The sequence below is a fragment of the Quercus lobata genome, chromosome 11 (assembly GCF_001633185.2).
Source record: "Quercus lobata isolate SW786 chromosome 11, ValleyOak3.0 Primary Assembly, whole genome shotgun sequence".
In the NCBI taxonomy this organism is placed as follows: Eukaryota; Viridiplantae; Streptophyta; class Magnoliopsida; order Fagales; family Fagaceae; genus Quercus; species Quercus lobata.
In genome coordinates this window covers 32,332,464-32,346,233 of record NC_044914.1, presented here as the reverse complement: position 1 = coordinate 32,346,233, position 13,770 = coordinate 32,332,464, and the positions used below count along the sequence as shown (strand labels likewise).

At 35.4% G+C, this 13,770-nt stretch overlaps 2 protein-coding genes across 3 annotated transcripts; both read right to left on the bottom strand.

The window, feature by feature from the left end:
• Positions 1 to 639: 639 nt before the first annotated feature.
• On the bottom strand, positions 640 to 13,470 carry LOC115967583 (thioredoxin domain-containing protein 9 homolog). Of its 2 annotated transcripts, XM_031086704.1 has the most exons (5): positions 13,442 to 13,470; positions 5,463 to 5,530; positions 5,105 to 5,380; positions 1,221 to 1,379; positions 640 to 1,098 (listed from the first exon to the last, which is right to left on the bottom strand). In XM_031086704.1, exons 2-5 carry the CDS (start codon positions 5,484 to 5,486, stop codon positions 919 to 921), a joined length of 639 nt encoding a protein of 212 aa, XP_030942564.1. In that variant the 5' UTR covers positions 5,487 to 5,530; positions 13,442 to 13,470; the 3' UTR covers positions 640 to 918. The 2 variants fall into 2 exon arrangements, with proteins under 2 accessions (XP_030942564.1, XP_030942563.1); XM_031086703.1 differs by lacking the exon at positions 13,442 to 13,470 and having other exon boundaries at positions 5,463 to 5,661.
• Positions 8,299 to 11,294, bottom strand: LOC115967582 (pentatricopeptide repeat-containing protein At5g02860). Its single transcript, XM_031086702.1, has one exon. It carries the CDS (start codon positions 11,128 to 11,130, stop codon positions 8,665 to 8,667), a length of 2,466 nt encoding a protein of 821 aa, XP_030942562.1. The 5' UTR covers positions 11,131 to 11,294; the 3' UTR covers positions 8,299 to 8,664.
• Positions 13,471 to 13,770: the final 300 nt, after the last annotated feature.

Here is a 13,770-nt window from a genome sequence, read left to right as displayed (position 1 = left end):
ATAATAAATAACCCAATTATTTTAAGTAATTTCTTCCTACTCAAAAAAAAAGTAATTTCTTGATTTTTTTAACCTAAGTGGGAGATTATTAATCCTACATTGTCATGTAAACTACGAATGACTTGACAGCTCAACAATCAAAGATAATTGGAAAGAATGGTAAATTTTATAATACATATATGGTTTACATTTTTCTCTTTAATAATTAATGTGGGACTAATTTTACGAGGAAGGCTGAATAGAAAGAAATCCCCCGGTAGAAAACTACGTTTTTTTCATAATAAATGTTACACTTCATGAAGAATTACAAGTATTGAAGGTATGGTCCGTATGGATTAGCAAGTTTATGCAATGTTATTTATCATTAAAATAAAATAAGATATTGAATGTTGGCTTGTGGCTTTGATGAGATTGACAGGTCCAAACTATGTGCCTTGCAACTAGGTCTTTAATGAGAGGAGTACCCAACTGACAAAAGAGATCCTCTGAAATCAATCAATTTCATTGTTTAGATTAATTTTTACAAATCTTAGGAGGTATAGATTGTCATGTTATTTAAAATTAAATAACATAGTAATCTATATACTATTAGATTTAGAAAATCATAACAGTAAAGTGTACGAATTGGAACCTACAAGATAACTTCAAAACTTCACTAATAAGGAAGACATCTTTTTCAAAAGATTACGAAATTGCATGAGTACAAGGACTGATACCACTCCAATACCAAAGGATAATTTCAAGAAGATAGCATGAATTTTACATACAGTAGGGTTACATCTAAAATTTTGATTACACAAAACTCCAAAACACCAGGCCACTCCTTATGGTAGCCATCAAATATTCATCTCTATTAAGATAAAATAAGGGTGGTGATCCAAATGACAAAATTAGATCACAATCTGCAGCAACAAAGGCTTACTCTGAATCTGATGAGTCTGCCTTTGTGCTTTGCCTGACACTCCTGGCTTGTGAACCAGATCTAGATGCATTTAGAGATGATTCACCCTCAAAAGAGATAACTTGGGATTTAGCCAACCTTTCCTCCAGTTCCTCTGTGCTGAACTCATCCGTCCCCCCAAGCTGATCAAATCCCACCTGATACACATCATATTGGACATTGTAATGCTAACGTCATGAAAGCCCCCAAGACCAGAATAATCATATAAGAATATAAATGAGGGTTCGGTAAAAAGTATGTGCATTTTCCACCGTCATACCACATAGTCGTCAACTTTGGCATTCTTTATGAGGGCAAGGGTTGGAAGAACAATGATCTTGAGCTTCTCGGCCAAGAATGGACTTTTTTCAGCATGGATTTTCACAAAACGTGTCTCTAAATGCTGCTTTGCCAGAATACTCAGGTGCTTGTCCATAACCTGCAAATGAACTGTAAACATAAATGGCTCCCCCTATATCTCAAATGTATCTCAAGATATCAATGCCACAGGAAACTTATTCAGTACTTCAATGAATAGAAAGGGGTAAGGTTGGCACAGTTCTCTTTCCAAGATTCCATCACCTCAAAAAAACAAAAGGTAACCCATATAAACCTCTTTACGGAGATAAGAATAAACGGTATACTTGCACTTGAAAGGAATAATAAACTCTCTTCAAATCCATCAAAATTTTAGGGTGTACACAGGTAGGATTTGGGTTGGGTTTGAGGTATTTTTCAACCCATCCCAAACTACTCAAGTTGAGAAATCCCTAATCCAACCCAAGGATCAAGTTGGGTTGTCAGGTTGAAGCCATTTTGTCAGACCCAACAAAAAAAAAGGTTTTAATTCAACTATTTAAACTCATTATTCAATAAATTATTAGAATCTACACAATTAAGCCTAAATTCCAATTTTATCAAAACTAAGTCTAACAATAACAAAAAATAAAAATCAAACTAACAACTTTTAAGTACATATATTTTTTAACTATTAATAGTGTGGGGGTCGTTTTGATGTGGGTTGGATCAGGTCATGTTGGTCAGATAAATGCCATCGGCCAATGGCCATCCTACTTTCATGTTGTCCATATCTAACATTAAGAAACACAACAGACAAGGAGACTTTAAAACCACATACATGCTACAGCTACATATTGGAAATATTGACATGAACAGGCAATGCATCAACATACCAAGATTTCAATCTTAACTACATGTGTTTTATTGGTAAGTTACGCATGCACCCCATTAGTCTCATATCTACAACCTTACCTTTCGTCTCACTATTAAGAAAAGAACTGTCATTTGAGCTAGCACTCATTGACTAATTACACGTTTGTCACATGTACCAATTAGAATGCATCATCATCAGTACCAAAGCATAATGACATGTACTCTTCTTGATTGGTAAGATTTGAGAATAAGTTAGTCTTTTAATACCTTATTTGTTTTGCTTTACCATTTCAAATTAGTAATCCTAAGGGCAAAGTTTGGCTCCAAACATGTTTGGACCCTTGGGCTCCAACAACCAATAGGATGATTACGTCAATTCCTGTCACGTGCAAATACATATACATATTACTCACTTAGCCCAACTAACTAAGTGAGTCATGTGCATTGCACTTGACGAGACAAATATCATCTTCTTATTGGTGGTTGGAGCCCAAGGCTCTAAACATGTTTGGAGCTAAACCTTTTCCTAATCCTAATGCTACTAGTACAAGAAAGAGTTCCAATATATTTGTGCCCAATGTATTCAAAGAATAGATTGAGTTGATTAATGGAAAAAATTTTCAAATATTGAGTCTTGTTAGACCTTGGCATCCCCCCCCCCCCCCCACACATTTTCTCTTCTCCTAGGCATTCTATCACTATTCACATTCCTGTTCACAGCTTGTGGGTAGATGCGATCTTAGTTTCTTGACTTCTCACCTTTTTTGCAATCCTAGATATAATATTACCTATTTCCCCACCAACCCCCTAGTTGTTCATGAACCTTAACCCTAGATTCTCAAATTCTCCAAACCCCGGACCTACCACAAGCACACATAGATAAGTCCCAATTCTATCCCATGTCAAAGGTCTACCAAATACCCACACCAACCTTTAGCAGCCAAGGCTCAAGGCCATGTATAATATGCTCATTCCTAAGGAAATTTTGGTTAAGGATGCAAGATATAGAGACTGCACTCCATACCAAAACATACCACAATTCTTTTTTTATAAATAATAAGAAAGAATATGAAGATGTCTAAACAGCATTACAACATTATCTAATGTGACTGTGCAGTATTATATGAATTACAGAACCAAAGTATCAAAGAGTTAAGAGGACCCAGTACAAAGCAATACTTTCCAAAAGGGTGAACATGGAATGAATTGAAAGGAAAATATTCCCCACAATGCAATCATTTTAATGTAAGGTTTAAAAGCATCAAAAAAAATTTCTACGTAAGAGCGTGTTTGGATAAGATTATTTTGGTTTTAAAAAAAAAAAAAAACTGTATAAAAGAAAGGTTTTTAAAAGCGGTACATAAGTTAGCAATGAAAATAAGCTAATGTTTTAAGCTAAAACAAACAAACTCTAAACAAATAACCAAGTATTTTGCTCAGTCAGTCTATTAACAAGGTCAACATCCTTTAAATTTTTAGAGTCATTATCATATATGAACATGTTAACATGGTCTTTTTGCTTGTATCCATTTAAAAGCATGGCATCTTAAAATAAGACTAAGAGTGAGACATAGTTCACTAGCTGCACTTTTAAAGGTTTAAATCTTTCCAAACTCTATACAGTATCATAGATTCCACTCTCTTCAAATTCATATATACACATACATTTACGTAATCCATATTCACTGCCGTTTTATAAATATAACAACAAATTGTGCTTTTCTTAGATCAAAACCTACCTTCCAGTAAGGTCCCTTCATATACGGGCTCACTAGTCATCAAATTTCAATTCTTTCAAGTTTCAACAATAAAATGTGAACTGGACAACATGTCGAATATACCATATTCTAATTAACCACATGGCTATTATTATCCTTCCTTTAAAAAAATTAAATAAATAATGTAAATTGCATTGGGAATTAAAGTAGGCGAATTCCTTTTTAGGTCTTATTTATTCACAGGTGCCTAGGGAGGAGGAAGGTGATAGATTGCAAAGGCAGTGGCAAAGTCTGATGTATTCTTACTAGGCTCTTAGAGGTACTAATGCCTCTTCATTCCATATGAAGAGTATATGGTGTGTTAAGGCCCCAAAGAGGATGTCCTTTGTCCAAACTGCAGCTTGGGGTAAGATGTCTTACATCAGATTATTACCTATGATAACCTCACCAAGAGGGTCTCTGTCTATAAACCACTTGTTGCTTCATTGTGAGACTACTTATGCTTTGTGAAATGAAGTTTTTAGGGTGTTTGGGGTTCAATGGGTGGTGCCCTCAATAGTAGCTATCCTATTGTTTGAGTAAAGATATTGGTTCAGGAAACTCTTCAGAGGTTTAAAATATTACTTTGCCATGTTTGATGTGGCTGGTATGGAGAGAATATAATAGTCACACTTTGGAGGATAGGGCGTTGAAATCCCTATTAATCCACACATTGTTTAAATTGGCCTCCCGCAAGGCGTTTTACACTTTCTTTTTTTTGGTTTACATGATAGAATTTCAACTTACCGCATCCGCTCCATAATATCTTTACTCGTTATCATCATGCCAAAACACCAATCAGTTTTTGGTATAGACGAGATTCAAAACCCCAAATCTCTTATTCCGCAATAAGAAAATTTACTGATTTAACTAACCAGAACCCACATTGTAACCTTATTTTATTGTTCCAACACTGACTTTGTGTTTTTTGGTTTGATATGTTGTAATAATTCATTTTGAACATGAAGTAATCATCTCTTTCAATAAAATTTATTTAGTCATTGGTAAATCGCACATTTTCCCATCATAAAGTCTGAGATCAGTTGCAATGTCTCTTAAATTTCAAATTCAGCAATTAACAAAGTTTCTTCAATTTTTGTTAGACATTATCGCATAATTAAGATTTTTTTTTTTTTTTTTGGTTATAATCAAATATTAAAGTTTAAAGGACAATAATGTAATGTAGAATTGAAGTGAAAAAAGAATGAATAAAAAAATATATGAGGAAAAGGACCTTGCAGGGCCAGTTTTCGCGGTAGAAGTGGCAGACAACGCGATCGCTGGCCTTGACGGTGGAGAAGAAGTCCTTCTCGGAGAAGATCTCGGTGTACTCGCCGTGGCCGAGGGAGATCCAACGGCTCCGCTTCTCGGCCATCTTCTTCATCTGCTGGAGCCTCCTTTCTCTGAGCACCTCCAGATCGTCGAGGTCAAGGCGATCCAGTGCCGAGATCTCCTCGTCTAGCTTGTCCTCCATGGCCTTCGCCACCGTCAGCACTTGCTTCTCTATAATCTGCGCAACACCAACACCAACACAATCAAATCAACCACATAAACATAGATATAAAGATCGAGATCGAGATCGAGAGAGATACCTCTTGAACTTTAGGGTGCTCCATTGTTGGAAATTGGGCAAGATCTCTCAGATGTATGTTGAAAATGCTTTCAGATGTATGTATGTAGAAGGAGAGTGAGAGTGAGAGGGAAATGGTGATTTTGGGAGAAGGGCAAAGGGCCAAGGCTAATATACAACTACGACGTCGTTTTGTTTTGTTTCCTTTCGTTTTCTTTTTGGTGGTGCTGGTTTTAAAACATTTTGAATATTATTTCCCCCTAAAACGTTTTTTAATCAAAACTTCTTCTTTTCTTTTCTTTTTTTCTTTCCTGTTACCAATTGTTGGTTTAGCTGGGTTTTTCTTTTTCTGTTTTTTTCTTTATTTTGTACTATTTTTTTATACTTTCATATATATATATATATATATATATATAAAATGTTTATAACAATTTTATAACATTTTCACAATAAATCTTTTTGATACTCACAATAAATCTTAAATGTAAGTTATTTCTAGTTCTAATTTAAATTTATTATTGAAATTATTTTTTTACCCGCTAATAATAACTAGTAACAACTTACCATTAAGAATTTTTTGTGAATATAACAATTCTCTTTTAGTTGCAATTTTTTCTAATTTATTTTTCAAATAATTAAGCTAGCATATTTTTTTTTATTAGAAAATAAGTACATCAAACCCAATGAAAATTAGAAACGTTGATACAATTGGCATGTTATTTTAGGTTGTTTACAAATTATTTTTTTTAGTGTCTCCCACCAAAAAAAAAAAAAAAAAAAAATTGATGAAATGTTAAGCACATGTTTTTTTTTTTACTCGATCCTTCTTCTGTTCAAAGAAAATTTAAAAACCAACAACAAAAAAAACAATCAGTCAAGCCTTCCACCGCAATGAAATTACCAACTGCCCAACACAATTAATAATTAACAAAGATGAGCATAACTAAAAATTACAAATTAACAAATACAATAAAAATTTGAGATTCAAGTGTGGAGTTATTTAGAATTGAAGGTTACTAAGAGAGTCTAAGAGAAAAAAAGAAAAAGAATTCAGCAAACAAAAAAAGAATTGCTACAGGAAATAGTATGGAAAATTATGGTAATGCCTTCTTCTATGGATAAATGCACTCCTTAATCTTATAGAAGTGTATACTTTAGGAATTTTCTCCTTAGCACCTTGTCATTGATTATCTTGTTAATTATTTGTTGTTATCATTTTGTTTTTAATTTTCTTTTGGTCATGAAAGACATTATTAGTTTTTTTGAATCACTTTTGGACTTGGATGACAATAAATATACACATTCTTTGTATTTTATTTTACTCTTTCATGTCGTTATTAGTGTTTGAGCCATTTTTTGGGTGAATTCTTTTGTCCATAGCTGACACAAGAAGATAATGATCATCTGGAGAGAAGCAAACCGTCACATACATTTCCCCTAGAGCTTGAAGCAAGCAGTATAGCAAAAAGTGAGGGAAAATAGTTGGCAAACTTCACAACATTAATATGCTCTCGATGCATATCAGTGAACACCTGTAAGCATCTTCCACTGTTTATGTCATACAAATACAATGCAACATTTCTTGAGTACCCACTTGCTAGAAAAAGTTCATCCCTAGAGTTAACATGAACAGACGTCAACTGGTCGAAATCATCAAAGGTGACAAAACCAGCAGTATTACTATTATATATGCCCATATTTGTTGTTGGCATTTTCTGGATATCAGTGAACCATTATCTGAACAAGAAAGAATTAGAAATTCCATATTCATCAGGGATAAAATCAACAAGAAGCAAATGCTCTAAAAATGCACCAATAGTGAATGTCAAATGATAAAATACAAAAATGACTTGAATAATCCAAGAAAATGCCCAAATTTTCAAATACAGATTTTTCTAACAGAATTATATCCCCGTGAAATGGAAAATTTTCTGGAATTAACAAAATCCTCTAAGGCAGGTAGATACTTGTGTCATGAACTCTTAGAAAGTATGATTACAACCATTTCTAATCATGCTAACTCGTATCTAACATCCTCCTGCAAGCATTTCTTGCACTCACTAGCCACAGAACACAACATTTCTGGCTTTTGAATCAATTTATCCCCTGCATGGCTCCAAAATCCAAATAAGCATGACAGGAAAAAACAAAACATTCAGAAGTCTGATGATGTAGCAGTCTGCAAATATAACAGCAACAATAATTGCCCAGAAAAGAACTTCTAACTGCAGAGTGTATGTACTAATAGAATAATAAAGCAAAAGAATTTACTCTCTTTACCACATTCTCTGCAGGATGATAGCTCCTTCATACCTCATGTGATGTATTAAGGAAGAGCGGAATCATTGAGAAGAATTGTTGCTCTTTTGAGGGAAAGGAGTTACCTTTGCCACATTTTAAGTTTCTCTTTCTCAAGGCCTTATACAGTTATACAAGTAGACTTCCAATTCCTATCATTTCTCTCTGACTACCTTCATGGACTTTTTAGATGACTTCTTTTCAGTTGTTAAGTTTTTCTCTCTGTTCCTTGTTGCTTTTCTCTGCAATATTTATATACATCCCGTGTACTAGGATAGCGCTTTATTTATGCATTTGTTAAATGAATTTCTATTACTCATATATTAAAAATTAAAAATTAAAATTTATATATATATATATATATATATATTAAACCAGAACAAGAAGAATACCAAGATTAATTCTATCTTTCACATGATTAAATATCAGTTGAAAATTTTAATCTAAGCCCAATTGTCAATACTACAACATTTTTTTTAATCCATTTCTCATTAAAATTAAATTCACATAAACAATCATCTGCAAACATGATAAATTACAGCCCAAAACTTTGTCAGAACTATTAGAAGAAAAAAAATGAATTTCTTCTTGCAACAAGAGGTTAACTGTACATATTGTTTTTCAATTCAATGCTATGTGGGAAATCATACATAACTTAAAATTTACTCAACTCCCCTCCTTTTCTTCTGTCATCTGATTTATACAACGTACATGGCCAGCCTTAAATGTCGAGAATCAAATCCTTCTTTTAAGCTCCCAGAGAAAGAACATAATTATGTACAACACCATCTGATTTCTCCTCATCTCCCTGCCCAAACTATATATAACACGGGCATGAAAAGAGAGAACAAAGGACTGGATTGATTAGAGTGTAAGAAGCTAAAAAACAAGGGACAAACTGTCATCCATTTAAAGAGGAGAATTTTCTAAGACCATTTATTTCTTATACGTTCTGATAACCTGAATTCTTCTGCCGTGGAAACATGTGGATCAAGCTTATGAAGGTTGTTAACAAACATGCTTGCCTCATCGTGACGATTGTGCTTACAGTAAGAATCTACAATGGAATTGTATGTGTTCTGGTTTGGTTTACATCCATGCTTTATCATGAATCGAACCACATCAATGGCATCCGGGAACATGGAATCAGCAGCATAGCTAGCAACAAAGGTATTATAAGTGACCACGTCTGGAACAATGCCAGAATCCTTCATTTCCGAGAATATCCGTGAAGCCTCCCTCATCCGACCATTTCTACAGTAGGCATAAATAACAGTATTATATGAAATTATGTCAGGCTTTATTCCTTTCTCCAAAAGTTCCCTCAAAGTTTCTTCTGCTCGCTCAAAGTTTTCGGAGCGGCTGTACATATACATCAAACTATTGTAAGTTGTCAAGCTCAGAGTGAACCCACTCTCATTCATGAAAGTCAAAATCTCATTTGTTTTGGTAACCATCTGCCTCCTGCCATATATAGAAACCATGGCATTGAGAGCAGTTATGTCAGGTGAAAACCCTCTTTTACTCAACTCCAAGAAAGCACGCTCGGTCTCTGTTAGAAGGTCACTTTTACTATTTACTAAAACAAGGGTCTTCAAAAGCACAGGATGGGGTTCAATTGCACCAGAATATATCTCTTCTGCCAAAGCACACATACGTCCAGTCTCCCTGCCATTGGCATAAGCATGAAGCAAAGAACTATATGTCAGCTCATTGGGTTTACACTGAGCATCCTTCATTTCAGCAAGTACTTTCTCAGACTGTTCCCAAAGTCCTCCCCGGGCAAGTGCAGCCAAAACAGCATTGTAGGTGGAAAGGTCTGGAGCAACCCCTGCTTCCAGCATTCTCTTATAAACAGCCATGGCTTGGTCAAAAGAACCACACCTGCTGTATGCACTGATTAAGGTGTTGAAGGTGTCCCTTTCAGGCACAAACCCCGCCCTCTTCATTTCCTTAAACACTCCTGATACTTCTGAGTCCATTCCGTTTTGCCCAAACACTGCCAGAAGAGTATTCCAAGTAACAATATCAGGGGTACAACTACAATGACCAATCTCTTCAAAGACCTTCATCATTTCTTCAAACATTCCACGGTTACCATACATCTTAATAAGGGCATTAAAGGTGCAGATATTTGGTTTGCACCCAGCACTTTCCATCTCCTTAAAAACCTTCATCGCAGACCCATCCTTCCCAGATTTCTCAAATCCAGACAAAAGGGTGGTGTATGTGATTACATCAGGCTTAATCCCTCTCTCCACCATTTGATTTTTAAGATCCATTGCTTCATCCAACAGACCATCTCTAGCATATGCCGATATCAATGAATTGTAAGTCACAATGCTAGGAGCAAACCCATTCAACTCCATCTCTCTCAACACCTCCATGGCTTCCTTTGGCCGCCTAGACTTTCCATAAACATCCAAAAACGCATTATAAGTAACCTTATCCGGTGTAAACCCTCTTGATTTCATCTCCTCAAAAAGCGCAGCTGCTTCTTCATACAAAGAGCCACGGCAACAACAACTTATAAGCGTATTATAAGTATACAAATCAGGGGCAATCCCAGCATTCTTCATGCCATCAACAACATCCATAATCTTATTCCAGGGCGTACTCATTTTCCCATACACATTCAAAATCACATTATAAGTTATCAATGTAGGTTTACATCCCTCTTCCTCCATTTTCTTAAAAAGCATCACGGCTTCTTTATACCTCTCATTACTAGAACAAGCACTTATCAAAGAAGTATAAACATAAACATCAATATCAAGCCCATCTTTTTGTAAATTGTGAAGCAAAGACTTGGCGGCTGACACCCTACCTTGTTTGCCAAGAATACCAATAACCACAGCAACAATAGAGCCATTCAAAATCAATTTACAATCTTTATGATTCCGAACCCACTCAAACACACTCAAAGCCAAGTCATGTTTCTTGTTAAACCTTAAACCCTTTATTATACCAGACACATCAAAAGACAAGGACTCCACACTAGAAAAAACTCTCTCTTGAGATGATGGCTCAAAAAATTGAAGCAAAACTTCATGTAGTTTAGCAGAATCAAAAAGTGGGTCCATGAGAGTTTGAAGAATTTTCTGACCTTTGAGGGAGAGGCGGCGGTGGGACCAGGGCTTGCCACGGTTGGGGTCACGAGACTTGCCGATGCGGTTGCGGGCTCTGGGGACTGGGGACCGAGCGTTGGTCTCTGAGCGTGAGGAAGTCTTGGGGTTTTGGAGAAGAAGGAGGTCTTGGATAATAGGGGATATGGGTGGTGGTGGTGGTGAAGGTAATGGAGGGTGGTGCTGGGTGTGGTGGTTGTTGGGGAATATGGGTCTTGAGTGTGGTGGGTTTGGGAGTAGAAGAGGTAGAGCTACATTTTCTGCCATTGGAGATAGACACAGATAGAGAGAGAGAGAGAGAGAGATTGGTTTTACTTTTATGAAGCTGGGTGAAGTGGACACACTTATGGTTGTGGATGTGTATAAGCTGCAGCCACAAAGAAAGGGGAAAGATCTTTTGGTTGAGGGACAAAGTGTCAAGGAGGATTAGTGGGTGTTGAGTCGGGGGCTTCTTGGTCAAGATGTATTTGACCGATTTTTTTTTTTTTTTAATTAAACGACAGAGACCGGAGGGATTTTTTCAAAATAACACCAATTTTCAAACAATAGTTAGCATTGTTTTTAAATTATAGTTAGCATTGTTTTTAAATTATTTAGCAAACTAATATCTCAAGGTTAAAAGAGTTGAGTTTATTGTAGCAAATCGAGTATCATAGACTCGATTTATATTAAAATTCACGGGTAACTCGAGTATTTAACACTATTTCCACAAAAGAAATCCCAAGAAACCTTAGTCTCCTTCTTCCTCTTCTCCCTCTGAAACCCACAACAACCACAGTCGGCGAAACACCTCAGTCTCTTTTTCTTCCTCTTCTCCCTCTAAAAAAAATCCACGACATCTGGAAAAAAAAAAAATCCACGACAACCACAGTCAGCAAAACATTTAAAGCAAGAGATCAAAACACTGAAAACAGAAACCACAAACCCAGTTGATGAACCCAGCAGTGAACCCACGAACTGGCGAACCCAGGCAGCAAACCCAAGCAACAAAACCCAAAACCCACGAACTTGGCGACGAACCCACGAACCCAGATGGCGAAACCCACAAACCCAAACTTGGACTGAACCCACGAACATGTGATTCCTCAAGCGAAGGTCGTTTTCCTCTGTTTTTCTCTTTTTTATTTGTACAAACCAGGAACTCGAGTATCTAATACTCGAGTTACACTAGAAATCAATTTCCACAGACTCGACTTCCACTGGAAATCGATTCCTCCATACTCGATTTGCTACAATGAACTTGAGTCTAAAAGACTCAAGATGTTAGTTTCCTAAATAGTTTGAAAACAATACTAACTAACAAAATTGTTTGAAAATTGATGTTATTTTGAAAAAAAAAAATCCAAAACTGAATCCTATTTAAACTAGGATTGTGTTAGCAGTGAGCAACAATACATTAAGGATACATTTAGTACTATAATAACTCTTATAATGGAATAGTTATTCATGTGTAATACTAATTTGGTTGTTTGGTTGTATCTTTATTACATGGATTAATTATTATATTGGAATAACTATTTTTTAAATTGAAAAATAGTCATTCCTCTTTAAAATGGATGTAATAGTTATTCCTTAGTGCACATGATAGCTTTTAATTCAAAAAATATAAAGTTTCCTTATACATCATTTTTTACAAGTTTTCTATATGTAACAACCAAACTTATAAATAATAATAGTTATTCCATTACAATGTCTTCTATTTCCAGTTATAAAAGATTACTATTCTTAATGTAATTTACATTCAATGTACCAAACGTACCTTATGTCCTACTTGGAATTGAACTTGTATACCATGACACAACCAACCCTTTCTAGCTAGTATACAAGTATACTATGTTCAAGCAATAGTTGAATTTGTATCGTGTGTGAGAAAGTGTAGTTCTACAAGACTAGTGCAAATACAATAGGGTGCTCTATTCTTGGTGTGTGAAAGCCAAGTGTGTATTTAGGGCTTGCTAAGTCTTGAAAGAGTACTAGTGTGCTACTATTGTAATCTCCTTATTTTATAGTGGAACTTTCTCTGTAACCGCCTGTAAAATGTAGGCAATTGCTAAACCACGTAAAACCTTGTGTCTATTATTTTCTTCTCTCTTCTTTAATCTTGTGTTAGTGGATATATTTTCACAACAGTGGGAAAGAAAGGGACTTTTTTTTTTTTTTTTTATAATCTAGAGAGTGGGACTATTACTATAGCACTAGCACCGTTGCTATGTCCATGCTTGTATTTGATATTGCTACTATGTCTATGCTTGTATTTAGGGGTGTGCATGGGTCAAGTTATGAAGTTTTTTCAACCCAACCCACCATGGTGGGTTAAAAAAAATCCAACCCAACCCAACCCATCACCGACACCAACACCATCAATCCTATGCCTACACATAATCATAGATATAGAGATCGAGAGATACCTCTTGCACTTTTGGGTGCTCCATTGTTGGAAATTGGGCAAAACCTCTCTCTCTCTCTCTCTCTCTCTCTCTCTCTCTCTCTCTCTCTCTCTCTCTCTCTCTCTCTCTCTCTCTCTCTCTCTCTCTCTCTCTCTCTCTCTCTCTCTCTCTCTCTCTCTCTCTCTCGATACTATTGGAATATTGAAAATGCTTTCAAAGGGAAACAGTGATTTGGGAGAAGGGCAAAGGGTAAGGCAGCCAGTAATATACAACTACGACGTAATTTTGTTTTGTTTTGTTTCATTTCGTTTTCTTCTTGATGGTAGTTTTAAAATATTTTGAATATTATTTCCCTCTAATTTTTTTTTAATCAAAAAATTTTAAAAAAAAAAATTTCGGTTACCAATTGTTGGTTTAGCTGGGTTTTTCATTTTTTTTCTTTATTTTGTACTATTTTTTATGTAGTTTTTTTTTTATACTTTCATATATAAAACATCCACAACATTTTCACAATAAATCT